Genomic DNA, 18,124 nt, shown 5'->3' with positions numbered 1-18,124 from the left:
CAAAAATTTGAAACACGTGAGCGAGTTTGAGTACCTCTTCTGATGTCTCCAAGAATTTGATCGACAGGATGATCCTTCTGGATTCTTTTGCAGATCTTCGGATGACGTACTTCACCACCAGCAGTGCTAGGTTGTGCTTCATTTGAAGCAGCAGTTTGTTTTTCAGCTGGGGTGGAAGTTCCGGTTTGGTTAGGTTCTTCCGCTTGTGAAGCTCCTTCTACATTATTGATTCTAGATTCACTTTTCCTGACTTCTTATGGATGAATATCACCAATGGCCATCTTTTGGATATTTCCTAAAATTTCTTCAATATCTACAGACATTGGCAATTGCTATTACTGGGAGCCGTTAGCTTCATCGAACTGCACATCCTTAGCAATTTCAACAACTTTTGTGGTGTTGTTGAAGACTCGATAAGCATGTGCATTCGAGGGATAACCCAAGAAGAAACCTTCGGCACATTAAGAATCAAACTTAGCTCGTCTATTCTTCTTGTTGAGGATGTAGCATTTGCTTCCGAAGACCCTGAAGTATGACACATCAGGCTTGCGGTTGGAGATGAGCTCGTATGGAGTTTTCTTCAAAAGTCGATGAAGATACAAGCGATTTGAAGCATGGCAAGCGGTGTTGATGGCTTCAGCCCAAAAATGGTCAGGAGTCTTGTACTCGTTCAGCATAGTCCGGGCCATTTCAATCAACGTGCGGTTCTTCCTCTCCACCACCCCATTTTGTTGAGGAACATGAGGTGCAGAAAAGTCATGCTTCACGTCGAACTCATCGAGAAATTCTTCCATCATCAGGTTCTTGAATTCTGTTCCATTGTCACTTTGCACGCCCTTGATGGATACTTCAAACTCATTTTGGGCTCTTCGTGCAAACTTCTTGAAGATCTCAACTATTGTGCTCTTATCATCCAAAAAGAACACCCAAGTGAAACGTGAATAATCATCAACAATCACAAATCCATATGAGTTACCTCCTATACTCATGTAAGTTGTAGGACCAAAAAGATCCATGTGAAGCAGCTCGAGAGGTCTTGAAGTAGACATGACGTTCTTCACGTGATGAGACGCTCCGATTTGCTTCCTAGCTTGGCACGCACTGCATAAACGATCCTTTTCAAAAGAAACGTTCTTCAAGCCTCGGATGTGGTCGCCTCTTAAAAGTTTGCTCAAATTCTTCATGCCTACATGACCGAGTCTTCTATGCCAGAGCAACCCTAGTGATGATTTTGCAACTAGACACGTAGGGGGTGAGTATGAGGAGTTTTCAAAGTTTACAAGATAGAGGTTACCCTTTTTTCGCCCTCTGAAGACAAAAGAGTTATCCTTTTCTGAAGTAACATACACATATGGTCTTGTGAAGCAAACGATTAGTCCATGATCACATAGTTGAGCAACAGATAGAAGATTATATCCAAGTGATTCAACAAGAAGTACTTCATTGATAGACAAGTCATTTTCCTTAAATATAGCAACTTTGTCGAGACCAATTATCTTTTCCTTACCATTGTCACCAAAAGTGATGTTCTCATGATGTTGAGGACCAAGTTTTAAAGAGCTAAACCTTTTCTTCTCACCGGTCATGTGATTCGTACATCCGGATGCATATGCCTACGAAGAAAGTTAAGCTTGTTTAGGCACCCATGTTTTCATGGGTTCCTTCACGTTAGTAGAACTTAAAGAACACAAGGCATCACAAGAACTCAGAAAAAATGCAATGACAGATTTTGGCACCCAAATTTGAGGTTTTGCATGTTCTCCACGCATTATTGTTCCAGTGAAATTAGCTCTCACTTTATTATCCTTACCCATCTTCAGAATGTAAGAATCATTAACATGAAATATCGGGTAAGCGCGTGAAGTATTAGGACGCTTTGAAGCATCCTTGCGAGGATTCAGATTTCCCACGAATGGAGGAACCTCAATATACTTCCGTCTTCCCTGGACAAACTTTGTAGGGGGATATTGCTCAGGGAGCCAAGCATCACCGTTAACATTGTACTTCCTCTCAAAACCGATACCATCCTTGCGTCGACGAGGAATTTGAAGACCAAGAATCTGGTTCAAGGTTTCAGTCCCTTGGTTACACTTGAGGATACCAGCCTCAATCTGCTTCTTCAACTTAGCATTTTCTTCAGCCAGTGAGAGATCACTAGGTGAAGGGTTAGTGACAGCAGTGCAAGATTCACCAATAATAGTAAAGCTAGAAGCAATATCAGGTGAATCAAGAAAATCAGTTTGAGTCACAGCATGTGAAGTAGTGATTTGAGAAATGTTGTTCAATGAAGAATTGCATTTAGTCAGTTTTGAGGTCCTCATGAGAAATCTTCAGATTATCATGCTCGAGTTTGATCGAAACATAGTTAAGACTAATCTCAGCATGAGTTTTCTTCAGATCCTTATGAGCCTCTTGCATGGCCCGAAACTTAGACTTGAGTCTTTTGAGTTCATTAGCCATGTTAGTGTTCTTCTTGATCTCAGTGATAAGCAGGTCTTCTTGCTTCTCAACGATGAACTGAAGTCTTTCATATGTCATGGGTTCAGATTCTTCATTATCAGTTTCATCATTATCACTAGAATTTACTTCTTCACTAGGAGATGATACCTTAGAGGATTTTGCCATGAAGCATGACGGTGAGGTGCGATCGTCTCCGGAGGCATCTTCAGATGAATCTGCAGAGTCAAACAGTGAAGTCTTCTCTCTGGCAGATGTAATAGCTATGGCCAATCCGGCAAAGATGTAATAGCTATGGCCAATCCGGCAATGCCTTCTTCAGACTCAGAGTCAGATGATTCTTCAGATGATGAAGAATCTGAGTTCCATTCACCAACATGTGTTCTAGAGTAATACTTTCCCTTCTTCTTGTGAGCAGAGTCCTTTTTCCAATCCTTCTTCTTGTGACGGTCATGGCTCTTCTTGTGAGAGTGTTTCTTGAATCCTTTCTTCTCCTTGTCTTCATCAACTTTCTCGGGGCATTCAACAATGAAATGACCTTTCTTGCCACAGTTGAAGCAAGCTCTCTTGGCCATATCAGATTTCTTCCGATGTGCAGATTTCTGAAACTTGGAGGAGCTGGATTCACCTTCATGCTTCAGTTTGTTTCCAAACTTCTTATTGAACCTCTTCACAAATAGAGCAAACTCGTCATTGGAGTTGGATTCTTGGATGATTTCAGATGAGTCTTCAGATTCTTCACTGGAGCTGACAATCTTCTTGGATGATTTCTTGGCCTTGAGTGCAATGTTGTTCTTCTTCGAACTGGATCCCGAACCATGGATCAACCTCTTTTCTTCTTGGTCAAGCTCATAGGACACAATTCTTCCAAGCACTGAAGCGATCCCCCCCCTTCACCAAGGGTTCGATCTCTGTGCTTACTGTGCTAGTCCCTGGATCGACTCACTAGCACACACAGTTTCATGATGAAATATACAGAAGCAAAGGTCAAAGTACTTTATTACATCGCATCATCTAGAATTTAATAGTACTTACAACCTCGCATGACCTCTGGGGCCAGCATAAAACAAATATTGTTTCAACATCATAAAACAATGTTTCAAAATACTGCAGCGGAAAAGGGTAGAACATAAGGGCCACACTACTCCAAGGTGAGAGCATGTTGGAATGTAAGCACATGACCCATGACAAAACGACGAACCTCACTCAACGTCGGATCCACCTGCATTGTTAATTGCAGCCACTACGTGGTCAATACATTTGAATGTATTGGCAAGCTCACTAGAGTTATAAAGGACCTACCAAGTACATGCATAGTTTGGCTAAGTGGGGTTTGGCTATTTTGCATAAAAGCATCATTATTCAAATCCTATTATTTTTAGACAAATAGTTTTGAATTCTATTGGACACGGGGTAGAAACACCCATGCTCCTATTAACCTAGGCACATTGAGTAGAAACATCAATGCTCCTACCCAGTTCAAACCATTCATTTTATTTGGAAATTTGAATGAGTGAGACTTTCCTTAAAGTTCCAATATCTAGTTGCTCATAGTTGTCCGTAACCGGGGACACGGCTAAGTACTTAGTTTGACACTCTCGAGAGGTGGTACACTTTACCCACAAGAAATCGACGTGTTAATCCCTTGCTGTCCTCCAGATGGAGTAGCAACGGCATCGATTACAGAAATTTTCAGAACATATTCCCCCAAACCACCTGAGGGACGCGTTCCAACCTACACTGCTACATACCGATGTCACCTCGGATCCAGGTTCATATTTCTTACATCCATCCTGGCAGAGCCCATAATACCATGTGGTTGTACTGGAAGCTACTAAACAGGAAACTAGTCCAGTCTCTGGTTACCCCGGGTGGCATCCCACATTGTGACGCAGGCGCTCCCCGAATCGCACGGGGAGGCGACCATGGACGCTCCCGAATCACACGGAGAGACGACTCAGCGGGCCCCATAGAAATGGACCTAACATCACGACATCCGAAAACTCAAAGCAGCCCACCCAGGACGGTTCATTGAATTACTTGTTTTGCCATACACTAGGAAAACTATATTTGTAATTCAATAGTATCACATTGTAATAATACCACCCTCGTATATTATCATAGCATAGCATTTTACTACTACGATGGCAATTGGTGGTGAAGTCATGGCAAAGGTATCCTATACTACTAGGATAGATCATAGCTAGCATAGATACAATAATAATCCTGACAATGCAACTAATAAAATCTAGTGCATAATAAGATAATAGGGTAGATGATCAAAGTGTACTTGCCTTGATAGTAGTTGGAGTTCAAACACTCGTCACAATCGCAAGGTTCGCTCTCCGAGAATACTATACAATCAACAAACATATACACACACATAAACACACAATTCAAACATGACAAAAGAATATGTATGCCATGATGTGATGCAAAAACATGTGACATGAGTGGGTTGGTTTTATTTGGGTGATCTACTGGTCCAAGGCGTTGATAATTAAGCACATGCAATTAGGGTTTTTAAAATAAATTGCAATGGCTAGGGTTTAAACTCTAAAATGAGGTTTTATTGGCATCAGCCAGATAGATTAGTTCAAAATATTTGTCCCTCTGTCCCATTGGACAGAGGACAATAAAACAAAATTTTGGTCACTTGTTTCATTCAAAAAGGACTTCTAGATAATTAGTTATGATTTAAAAGGCATAAAACACTAATCTGTAATTTGAATGTGATTCAATTATTCAAATTTGAAATTGGACAGTGCCAAAAGATTCTAAATTTCCTAAGGATTCCAAAAAGGTGTGGATCACTAAATTTGGCCAAACAGATTTAAAGTTATGATCATTTGAAGTTACAGGGGCCTATCTGCAAAAGTGCCTTTTAATAATTCCGGGGGATTAAAATTACATTTTTATTTTATAAAAATCGGGTGACACGTGGCAGCTTCTGATAGGCGCGTACCGGTTCACTTAAGGGAATTAACCCGATCTAATCCGAGCCGTTGATCAAAGATCGGACGGACGGGGGTGCTCGAGGCTTACCGGCGGCGAGCTAGGTTTCCGGCGAGGATTCCGGCGACGCGGGGCGCGGCGGCGGGCTCTTCCGGCGAGGTCTCGGGTCGGGGAGGAGATGGGCGTGCGCGGCGAGTTGAGGCGGAGACGCTGGTGGCGGCGGCGCTCCTCGGGGACGTCGGAGTCCACGCCTAGGCCGACGGGGACGCGACGGCGGGTGGCGGACGGCGGCAGCAATGGCGCGGCGGCGGCGCAAAATTTGGGCAGCCTGGGGGCGAATCGGGCGAGCTGGGTTGGGGGAAAAGGAGAGGAGGGCAGGGGCTTTAAGAGGACGTGCTCGGGCAACTTTGGGAAAGCCGAAATCGGCGGGCGCGGGTGTCACGGCGGCGACGGCGCGGCGCGGGTCGGCGGCGGAGATCGCGCGGGGTTTCCTTCGGGAAGACGAAGGCCTGACAGGTGGGCCCCACCTGTCAGCGGGTGCGGGCGCGCGGCCGCGGGCGCTGGGCTGGCTGGGCTGCGGGTGCGCATGAAGAGTTGGGCCGGTTCGGCCCAATTCGGCCGGGCCGGTCCGTTTACCCTTTTTTTTTTCTTTTAGACCTTTTCTTTTTCTGTTTTTTTTTTCCCATTTCTTTGATATCTTTTGAGTTTGAACTCCAAATTGGTCCAAATAAATTCCAGAAAATTTGTAAAATCATGTTCTACCATGATACAACTTTTGGGAGTAGTTTCTCTTCAAAATAAAATATGTAAAAATACATTTGCCCTATAAATGCTTTAGGGCCATATAACTATTTAAGTAAAAATACTTTTTTTTTTCAACTCCAAATAATTAACCAAAAATTATGGGATAGCTTATATATGCATTAAACCCTTTTTATACATCAACCCTATTGGTTTGAAAATCCAAAGGTTACAGGGATGTAAACAAAATCTCTTAAAGTCTTTTGTGATTCAAAATTTGAATTCAAACATGCAATTGTGTCAGGATGCTCATGGATGCAATGCACATGTAAAGGTTTGAATTTTTGGGATGTTACAGACCTAACCCCCTTAAGATGAATCTCGTCCTCGAGATTCGGTGTGGTTAGCAAAGAGGTGTGGGTGGTCTTCTCGAAGATCATCCTCGCGTTCCCAAGTGGCTTCTTCTCCTGTGTGATGGTCCCACTGGACCTTGCAAAACTTGATGGTCTTGGATCGGGTCTGTCTCTCAGCTGTATCCAAGATCCTGACCGGTTTCTCCTCATAGGTGAGGTCACTCTGCAATTGGACTTCCTCAAGTGGGATCGTATCCCTCAGGGGTGTGTCGGCCATCTCGGGGTGACACTTCTTCAGTTGCGACACATGGAAGACATTGTGGACGTTTGACAGTGCTTTCGGCAAATCCAACTTGTAGGCTACCTCTCCTTGTCGCGACAATATCTTGAAAGGTCCGACGAATCGGGGTGCTAACTTCCCTCTTATACCAAATCTCTTGACACCGCGTATCGGTGAAACTCTGAGATACGCTCTATCTTCAGCTTCATAGGTAACCTCCCTACGTTTTGTATCCGCATAGCTCTTTTGTCTTGACTGAGCTACCTTCAGTCGGTCTCGGATGAGTCTAACCTTTTCTTCGGCATCTTTTATCATGTCTGGGCCGAATAGGCTACGGTCTCCTACACCATCCCATAACAATGGTGTTCTGCATTTCCTTCCATACAAGGCTTCAAACGGTGACATCCCAATGCTGGCTTGGAAGCTGTTGTTGTATGAGAATTCTGCATACGGCAAATTGTCATCCCAACTAGACCCATAATCTAGAGCGCAAGCTCTTAACATATCTTCAAGGATCTGATTTACTCTCTCGGTCTGTCCATCCGTCTGCGGATGAAAGGCTGTACTGAATTCTAGTCTCGTTCCTAGAGACTCATGTAGTTGTCCCCAAAATCTTGAGGTAAATTGAGTACCTCTGTCTGAAACTATTTCCTTGGGTACTCCGTGTAAACACACTATTCTGGACACGTAGCGTTTAGCTAACTGTGCGCTGGTGTATGTAGTCTTCACAGGTATGAAGTGGGCAACCTTGGTCAAACGGTCAACCACTACCCAAATAGAATCATATCCCGCTCTAGTCCTTGGTAGCCCGGTGATAAAGTCCATGCCAACTTTATCCCATTTCCAATCCGGTATAGGCAATGGTCTCAGTAACCCTGCTGGCTTCTGGTGTTCTGCCTTAACTCTGCTGCACACATCGCACAAGGCAATGAACTCTGCGATGTCACGCTTCAATCCGGACCACCAAAATGTTTCCTTGAGGTCCATGTACATCTTTGTGTTTCCAGGGTGGATTGAATATGGTGAATCGTGGGCTTCTTGCAAAATCATCTTTCTGATTTTCGGATCTTGCGGTACGCAAATGCGTTTTCCGAACCATATGGTTCCCTGATCGTCTTCTCGAAAATCTTTGGCCTTTCCACTAATCATATTCCCTCTTATTTCCTTTATTTCCGAATCATCTTTTTGTGCTTCTTTAATCTTATCTAGCAGTGTGGGTTGCACTTCCAAAGTGGCTAAGTAACCTTCCGGTACTATTTCCAGTCTGAGGTCTTTGAACTGTTCGCACAACTCTGGTGGTAACTCTCCAGTTGTTAGTCCATTTACATAGCCCTTGCGGCTCAATGCATCAGCTACGACGTTAGCCTTGCCTGGATGGTATTGTAAATTCAGGTCATAATCTTTTATCAGTTCTAACCATCTCCTCTGCCTCAGATTCAACTCTTTCTGGGTGAATATATACTTCAGACTCTTATGATCAGTAAACAGCTCACAACGCTTTCCCATTAGATAGTGTCTCCAAGTCTTCAGGGCGTGCACTACTGATGCTAATTCCAAGTCGTGAGTGGGGTAATTGCCCTCGTGGCTCTTCAATTGCCTCGAAGCGTAAGCTACAACTCTCCCATTCTGCATCAATACTCCTCCCAAACCTTGACGCGAGGCGTCACAGTAAACTTGAAAATCCTCTTGTAGGTCAGGTAAAACAAGGATGGGCGCAGACACTAGTCTTTTCTTCAATTCCTGGAAGTTCTCTTCACAAAACTCATTCCAGGCAAACTTCTTCTCTTTCTTTAAAAGCTCTGTCATGGGTTTCGCTATTTTGGAGAAATTCTCAATGAATCTCCGATAATAACCGGCAAGTCCAAGGAAGCTGCGGACTTCTCCGACATTCTTCGGTGCCTCCCATTCCGTAACTGCTGCAACTTTAGCTGGGTCAACGGCTACTCCGGCTCCTGACACCATGTGTCCAAGAAAGTTGACTTCTGATAACCAAAATTCACACTTGCTGAATTTGGCGTACAGCTGGTGAGCTCTCAACTTTTCCAAAATCATGCGCAGATGCTGATCATGCTCTTTCTTGCTCTTGGAGTAAATCAAGATGTCATCTATGAATACTACGACAAACTTGTCCAAGAATTCCATGAACACCTTGTTCATCATGTTCATGAAGTATGCTGGTGCGTTGGTCAAACCGAAGGGCATCACAGTATACTCATAAAGTCCATATCTAGTGGTGAATGCCGTCTTGGGTATATCCATCTCTCGGATTTTCAGTTGAAAATACCCTGATCGCAGATCGATCTTTGAGAATACACAGGCTCCTTCCAACTGGTCGAAAAGATCGTTGATGATAGGCAAGGGGTATTTATTCTTTATCGTCACCTCGTTTAGTGACCGATAATCAATACACATTCGTTGACTCTTGTCCTTCTTTTCCACAAACAGGACAGGTGCTCCCCAGGGTGATGAACTAGGGCGGATGAACCCTTTCGCTAACTGTTCAGCTAGCTGCTTCTTCAATTCTTTTAACTCATCCACAGCCATCTTATATGGTCTCTTGGCTATGGGTCCACTTCCTGGCATTAGCTCAATAAGAAACTCCACATCACGGTCCGGTGGCATGCCTGGTAATTCCTCTGGAAACACGTCTGGGTATTCCTTCACTATTGGTACATCGTCCATGCTAACCCCCTTAAGAGCATTAACCTTGGGTTTCTTAAGCTCGTGGGTTGACTTGTACCGGATGCGTCTCTTGTCTGGGGTTGTGAGTGTGACAGTTCTCTGGGCACAGTCTACTAATCCTTCATATAAGGTCAACCAGTCCATTCCCAGGATTAGGTCCAGTCCTCGGGAATCTATAACTATGAGATCAGAGGGAAAAATGTGCCTCCCAATACTTAGGGGTAGCTGGTGACAGTGTCGGGTTGCTAGCATTATTCCACCCGGTGAGTTTACTTTCATAGGTCTACTCATGGTCTCAGAGGGTAATTTGCCTCTTTCTACCCATACTCTTGAAATGAATGAATGCGATGCTCCAGTGTCAAACAGAACTAGTACTTCAAAAGCATTAATGTGAAAGGTGCCAAGTATGATACCTGGTTCCTCGGTGATCTCTTCCACATCCACGTGATTCACGTGGCCCTTCTGGAATGGATTGGGCTTGTTCCCAGTGCCATCCTGGTTGTCCGGGTAGTTGGTGGCATAGTGTCCCATCTTGTGACACTTGTAGCACTCCACCTTGCTCATGTCCTTATTGGCATTGTGGTTCTGACCATTGTTATTCTGGCCATTGCCGTTGTTCCTGCCGTTCCCGTTGCCATTGATGGGCCTTGGGCGAGCGAACTGGTGTTGTTGCTGATGCTGGTGCTGCGGATGGTGTCGGTTCACATTGCCACCCTGATGGTGGTGTCTTTGGCTTCCCTGGCGGTGGTGGTGACTATTTTCCCCACCGCGATGGCTGTTCTGGTTCCCGTTCCTGCTCAAGGAGGAACTGCCACTTCCGTCATAGGAGGTGCGCTGCTTCTGGTGCGGCCCAGTATGAGAGACCCCTCGGTGAAATCTCTTCTTGCGACTCTCCATCTGAGTGAGTTTACTCTCCAGAATGATGGCCTTGTCAATCAAGGACTGGTAGGTGGGGGTGTAAGCAATAGCAAGTTGAACTGACAGCTCGTCGTTCAGACCATCCAAGAACTTCTCTCTGCGCTTGGTGTCGGTGTTCACATCGTCCGGTGCATAGCGGGACAGCTGGTTGAATACATCTATGTATTCCGACACTGAGCGGCTTCCTTGTCGTAGCCTGTGAAACTCTTTCTTTTTCAGGCTGAGCACTCCCGCAGAGATGTGGGCAGTGCGGAAGGCTTCCTGGAACATGTCCCAGGTGACATCCTCGATGGGGGTGGTGATCTGAAAATTTTCCCACCATGACGCTGCGGGTCCTTCTAGCAAATGAGCTGCGAATCGCACTTTCTCTTCGTCAGTGCAGTTGATGGTGACCAAGTTCTTATTGACTGACCGGAGCCAATCGTCAGCCATAATAGGCTCAGTGGAGCTGGAAAAAGTGGGCGGGCGCAAACGTAGGAATCTGGTCAGTATATCCACTTGGGGTGGGTGGTGTTGCTGGTTGTTGTGGTTCTGCTGGTGGTTGGCATTGTTGTTGGCCAATTGCTGGGTGATCATCTGGAAGAATTGGGTCTGAGCGGCCAATAACTGTTGCATGGTGGCAGCGTTTCCGTCAGCTTCGGCATTGTTAGCCTCAGCGTTGTTGGCGGGGTTCCGGCGTCTCGGAGGCATCTGCTTAGGGTAGCATAGATGAGGAAAACAGATAGAATAGAGCTAAGGATAACTAAACCCTCAAAACCAGGTAGTAACTCAAGCATATAACAATCATACACTCATCAACATAAAAGGTTTTGAAAAATCATAACAAAACACACTTGTTTATGGTGGGGCATTGCCCATAAAGGAAAGAGTACGAGGAGAAAGCAATCGACCTACATTGCCATACACATAGATTGTATGGTCAATGACTAACTCGCACTACCTATAGCTAGAAGAAAAGATAAAGTCTGGTAGGCATCAACAGATCTAAGGGAGTGTGGCTGTCGGTGTGGTTCCGTTCGCCTTCATCTTGGAGCGGGTATTTGTAGCAGGGGTGTCCATCTCGTGGACCTCCTGGGGCTCCTCCTCCTCAGTCGGCTCCTCCTCCTGAGCCTCCATCTCCTGATCCTGTGGTGGAGGTGGGACCTGGTCTGGCGCCGGTGCGGCAGCTGGTGCTGCTGCGGCTGCTGCTGCGATGAACGCCTGGAACTGCTCGCAGTAGTAGCGAGCCTGGTCCCTCTCGTACTGCAGCTGCTCGATGGCGTCTCCCATATTGAGGACAGTGTTCTCCAACACGGCCTTGTCCTCCAGCCACTGGGTCTTCTCTCCCATCAGGTTACCAACCTGCTCCTCGGCGAGGTCGGCCCTGGTCATCTCGTGCTCGAGACAAGACTCCAAGTCCACGGTGTTTATCTCCATGTTCTCAAAGTGGGTCGTCACTGGGGTCGCATCCTCGTCGTTGGTCGTAGCCACCGCCGAGCATGCATGATTCCGCCTCCCAAACAGGAGGAAGGGGGAATCCTCGGGGAACTCGTGCCGATAGTCCCGGCACACCTGTGCGAAGGCGCACTGCATGGCGAACTGAAGGCCCTGCTCGAAGGTGGGGTAGCGGCTGATGAAGGTGATATCCGGCGTAGCTGGCGCGATCTCACGGCCCCGGATCTTCGCCTCGATCTCCCACCGTGACTGCCATCCCTCGGGTGCGGCGGTCTCAACTCGGCCTCTGAACCTGGGTGGAGGCAGGTCGAGGAAAGCACACAGTGCCGCCAAAGGGGCACTGAACAGCTGGTCGTCGTCCGTGGAGGGGTAGTAGACGCGGGTGAACGGCGGGACGTTGCCGAACGGTGTTGGGCTTCCCATCTATAGAAAATAAAGAAGGAGATAAGGGAGTATCAGTGACATGATCAAATGGTCGAATGTAAGTAAAAATAAAATAAAAGTGGTAGAGTGGGAATCAAGTGATAACATTAATATCAAGGGTGGAAATGTAAATATAAAATTGGATGCATACTAACATGTGAACAACATGGCAACATGATTATAGTGGTGTATGGTGTAAAAATCGAATATGCATCTGTGGTAAAATATATTAAGCATACATATGTAGTAATAAACATAGTATTCGGTGTATATGTGGAATAAAACAATAAACATGTCATGCACATGTAAGTTATAAATGCAAAGATTTAGATGAATAGGGATAAGGAATAAAATGTATGTATATAGATATAGAACAGAAAGGGATGAGAACATTTCCTAAGGTTTGGTCTTTGGTATTGTCTTATCTTAATCCAAACTAGGGTCACGTTCCTACAGGCAACACTACGCTCTGATACCATCTGAAGCGATCCCCCCCCTTCACCAAGGGTTCGATCTCTGTGCTTACTGTGCTAGTCCCTGGATCGACTCACTAGCACACACAGTTTCATGATGAAATATACAGAAGCAAAGGTCAAAGTACTTTATTACATCGCATCATCTAGAATTTAATAGTACTTACAACCTCGCATGACCTCTGGGGCCAGCATAAAACAAATATTGTTTCAACATCATAAAACAATGTTTCAAAATACTGCAGCGGAAAAGGGTAGAACATAAGGGCCACACTACTTCAAGGTGAGAGCATGTTGGAATGTAAGCACATGACCCATGACAAAACGACGAACCTCACTCAACGTCGGATCCACCTGCATTGTTAATTGCAGCCACTACGTGGTCAATACATTTGAATGTATTGGCAAGCTCACTAGAGTTATAAAGGACCTACCAAGTACATGCATAGTTTGGCTAAGTGGGGTTTGGCTATTTTGCATAAAAGCATCATTATTCAAATCCTATTATTTTTAGACAAATAGTTTTGAATTCTATTGGACACGGGGTAGAAACACCCATGCTCCTATTAACCTAGGCACATTGAGTAGAAACATCAATGCTCCTACCCAGTTCAAACCATTCATTTTATTTGGAAATTTGAATGAGTGAGACTTTCCTTAAAGTTCCAATATCTAGTTGCTCATAGTTATCCGTAACCGGGGACACGGCTAAGTACTTAGTTTGACACTCTCGAGAGGTGGTACACTTTACCCACAAGAAATCGACGTGTTAATCTCTTGCTGTCCTCCAGATGGAGTAGCAACGGCATCGATTACAGAAATTTTCAGAACATATTCCCCCAAACCACCTGAGGGACGCGTTCCAACCTACACTGCTACATACCGATGTCACCTCGGATCCAGGTTCATATTTCTTACATCCATCCTGGCAGAGCCCATAATACCATGTGGTTGTACTGGAAGCTACTAAACAGGAAACTAGTCCAGTCTCTGGTTACCCCGGGTGGCATCCCACATTGTGACGCAGGCGCTCCCCGAATCGCACGGGGAGGCGACCATGGACGCTCCCGAATCACACGGAGAGACGACTCAGCGGGCCCCATAGAAATGGACCTAACGTCACGACATCCGAAAACTCAAAGCAGCCCACCCAGGACGGTTCATTGAATTACTTGTTTTGCCATACACTAGGAAAACTATATTTGTAATTCAATAGTATCACATTGTAATAATGCCACCCTCGTATATTATCATAGCATAGCATTTTACTACTACGATGGCAATTGGTGGTGAAGTCATGGCAAAGGTATCCTATACTACTAGGATAGATCATAGCTAGCATAGATACAATAATAATCCTGACAATGCAACTAATAAAATCTAGTGCATAATAAGATAATAGGGTAGATGATCAAAGTGTACTTGCCTTGATAGTAGTTGGAGTTCAAACACTCGTCACAATCGCAAGGTTCGCTCTCCGAGAATACTATACAATCAACAAACATATACACACACATAAACACACAATTCAAACATGACAAAAGAATATGTATGCCATGATGTGATGCAAAAACATGTGACATGAGTGGGTTGGTTTTATTTGGGTGATCTACTGGTCCAAGGCGTTGATAATTAAGCACATGCAATTAGGGTTTTTAAAATAAATTGCAATGGCTAGGGTTTAAACTCTAAAATGAGGTTTTATTGGCATCAGCCAGATAGATTAGTTCAAAATATTTGTCCCTCTGTCCCATTGGACAGAGGACAATAAAACAAAATTTTGGGCACTTGTTTCATTCAAAAAGGACTTCTAGATAATTAGTTATGATTTAAAAGGCATAAAACACTAATCTGTAATTTGAATGTGATTCAATTATTCAAATTTGAAATTGGACAGTGCCAAAAGATTCTAAATTTCCTAAGGATTCCAAAAAGGTGTGGATCACTAAATTTGGCCAAACAGATTTAAAGTTATGATCATTTGAAGTTACAGGGGCCTATCTGCAAAAGTGCCTTTTAATAATTCCGGGGGATTAAAATTACATTTTTATTTTATAAAAATCGGGTGACACGTGGCAGCTTCTGATAGGCGCGTACCGGTTCACTTAAGGGAATTAACCCGATCTAATCCGAGCCGTTGATCAAAGATCGGACGGACGGGGGTGCTCGAGGCTTACCGGCGGCGAGCTAGGTTTCCGGCGAGGATTCCGGCGACGCGGGGCGCGGCGGCGGGCTCTTCCGGCGAGGTCTCGGGTCGGGGAGGAGATGGGCGTGCGCGGCGAGTTGAGGCGGAGACGCTGGTGGCGGCGGCGCTCCTCGGGGACGTCGGAGTCCACGCCTAGGTCGACGGGGACGCGACGGCGGGTGGCGGACGGCGGCAGCAATGGCGCGGCGGCGGCGCAAAATTTGGGCAGCCTGGGGGCGAATCGGGCGAGCTGGGTTGGGGGAAAAGGAGAGGAGGGCAGGGGCTTTAAGAGGACGTGCTCGGGCAACTTTGGGAAAGCCGAAATCGGCGGGCGCGGGTGTCACGGCGGCGACGGCGCGGCGCGGGTCGGCGGCGGAGATCGCGCGGGGTTTCCTTCGGGAAGACGAAGGCCTGACAGGTGGGCCCCACCTGTCAGCGGGTGCGGGCGCGTGGCCGCGGGCGCTGGGCTGGCTGGGCTGCGGGTGCGCATGAAGAGTTGGGCCGGTTCGGCCCAATTCGGCCGGGCCGGTCCGTTTACCCTTTTTTTTTTCTTTTAGACCTTTTCTTTTTCTGTTTTTTTTTCCCATTTCTTTGATATCTTTTGAGTTTGAACTCCAAATTGGTCCAAATAAATTCCAGAAAATTTGTAAAATCATGTTCTACCATGATACAACTTTTGGGAGTAGTTTCTCTTCAAAATAAAATATGTAAAAATACATTTGCCCTATAAATGCTTTAGGGCCATATAACTATTTAAGTAAAAATACTTTTTTTTTTCAACTCCAAATAATTAACCAAAAATTATGGGATAGCTTATATATGCATTAAACCCTTTTTATACATCAACCCTATTGGTTTGAAAATCCAAAGGTTACAGGGATGTAAACAAAATCTCTTAAAGTCTTTTGTGATTCAAAATTTGAATTCAAACATGCAATTGTGTCAGGATGCTCATGGATGCAATGCACATGTAAAGGTTTGAATTTTTGGGATGTTACAAGCACCCAGGTGGGAGTTAACTCCTTAAAGTCTGGCCTATGCTTGATCAACTCACAGACGGTGGTGTACTCCATGGGGAGTGCTCGAAGAAACCTTCTGTTTTGCATCAAGTCAGTGATATTGTGATCATCAAGAGTATTCAGCTCATGCACAATGGTGCTCATGCGGTCGCAGAGTGAAGAAACAGTCTCATTGGGCTCAAGCATAAGTATGTCAAACTGACTGATGAGGCGAGTAATTCTAGAATCTTTCACAGTGGTTGTCCCTTCATGGACTTCAGTGAGAAGATCCTAAATCTTCTTTGCATCAACAAGGTTACTGATTTTGTTGAACTCGGCATCACTGACAATTGAGAATATGATATCACAAGTTTTGGCATTTGCTTGATACTTCTTCAGAGAAATATGATCATATCCAGAGATGGGTCCCTGAGGAACAACAAAGCCGTTTGTGACTCCTTCCCAAGCACAAGGGTCAGTAGATATGATGTGAGTCTTAATGTGGGGGGTGAATGTGACGAGTTTTAATTCTTTGTTCGAAATATGGAGACTGAAGACTGAAGACAGTCACAGTACTTCAACAACAGTGATTACACTTAGCAATTTTAGAGTAGGAGCAGAAAGAAGAAAGATGAACAAGTTTATAGCAGCAGCAATGAAGACAAAACATAATGAATCAGTTATGCTTCAACAGAGAGTAAAAGTTGAGGAACGAAATCACCAGGACTGAAGACACAGGGATTTGTTTTCCGAAGTTCAGATTGTGAGCACAATCCTACGTCTCCGTTGAGGGAGCTGAGTCACACAAGACTTGCGGACACACAAGGCCACCCAATCCTCCTGAGCTAAGACCTAAGTCTCTCCTAATTACTCGTGGTAGATCTTGAGGTGATCTCCGGACCTTCATAGAGAGGTTGATGGCAAATCACAATTTTCGATTGCTCTTCAACGCTGACTCCTAGCCATCCAGGTGATGCTAATCACCAAGAATAACAAGCTTCAAGTGCTCAGCTAGGAGATCCCATTCTTCATGCTCAGTTCAGCTCTAAGGGTTTTATCAGGTGTTCTTCAAAACAACTCACTGGGGATCACCACCGAACTCCTTCGGGGTGGGTCGTCTTATATAGCCTTGGCCACGGCTGATCTAGTCGTTGTGACCCGTTGGATAAAGTGATCCCTGAGACTCCAGCTCACACTTTATCACTTTGTCTCACAACGGTTAGATTAGGTGGTCAAGCACAAAAGCGACAGATTTTCAAACACATTTGAAATCAGAGTGAAGACTTCACGCGGAAGTTCCTGTGAAGCCTGATATGCTTCATTCTTCACTCCGACAAAAAACACACACACAGAAAAAGGTTTTCGCCTAAGCTGAACATGAAGAATAGGTTTCACCTGAACCAGCTCCACACTTCAAACCCCCCTTAATAGTACGGTGTTCCTATACTGAAGTGAAGAAAAAGCTACGGAAAGACCTATGAAGAATGCTACGCTTCATGTTCTTCACCGTTCTTCACTGAGTTCTTCATACTTCAAGCCAAGACCTGTACTTCAATTTTTAGGGGTCATCGATGCTGGTTAAACCAACTCTTCTGAGGAACTAAAACCTGAAACACTCCGTGTAACTCATTAGTTTCTTCACCGTTCTTCACTGAGTTCTTCATACTTCAAGCCAAGACCTGTACTTCAATTTCTAGGGGTCATCGATGCTGGTTAAACCAACTCTTCTGAGGAACTAAAACCTGAAACACTCCGTGTAACTCATTAGTTTCTCAACCATGTTGTCATCATTCATCAAAACCCATTCAGGGGCAAGGTTTCCCTTTAACCGAGCGCGGGTTGCTGGGGTGCCCCTTCCCGGCTAGTGCACCAGGCCAGTTGCCGGGGAGGCGTTCCTTCTACTTCCCGGGACCGGGGTTCCCGGGCGCTTCTTCTATTTTGGCCCTTAGCTCTGCCTTCACCAAGGACCGTCTCCTTGAGGCAGGCTTCCCGGGCCTATCATTCCCGGGAGGCCAACCTGACGGGGCTTTGTCACTGGCGACCCACGCGTCCCGTATCAGTGGGACTCCGTGGGCCACTGGTACGACAATGTATGGACACGGTTGCTCTATGGATATCCAATTAATTAAGTAAGTAAATAATATGTTGACATGTGGGCCTAGATAGTGGATGGCAGTCATAGAATGGTCGCAACCCTAACTTCTATGCCCAAAATGCAACCCTAA

The 18,124-nt window shown here is 45.3% G+C and overlaps 1 protein-coding gene across 1 annotated transcript in view; it reads right to left on the bottom strand.

Annotated features, from left to right (window-relative positions):
• Positions 1–461: 461 nt before the first annotated feature.
• Positions 462–18,124, bottom strand: part of LOC112271676 — a 30,360-nt gene continuing 12,697 nt past the window's right edge. The window contains exons 2-7 of the mRNA XM_024461421.1: positions 10,333–10,867; positions 6,568–9,915; positions 2,854–3,305; positions 1,797–2,205; positions 1,371–1,613; positions 462–905 (exon numbers count right to left, since the gene is read on the bottom strand). Of these exons, the coding sequence (XP_024317189.1) occupies positions 462–905; positions 1,371–1,613; positions 1,797–2,205; positions 2,854–3,305; positions 6,568–9,915; positions 10,333–10,867 (5,431 nt within the window). The remainder of the gene's footprint in view (positions 906–1,370; positions 1,614–1,796; positions 2,206–2,853; positions 3,306–6,567; positions 9,916–10,332; positions 10,868–18,124) is intronic.

This window comes from Brachypodium distachyon, chromosome 3 (genome assembly GCF_000005505.3).
Source record: "Brachypodium distachyon strain Bd21 chromosome 3, Brachypodium_distachyon_v3.0, whole genome shotgun sequence".
NCBI lineage: Eukaryota > Viridiplantae > Streptophyta > Magnoliopsida > Poales > Poaceae > Brachypodium > Brachypodium distachyon.
This window is presented reverse-complemented; position numbering and strand designations above follow the sequence as displayed.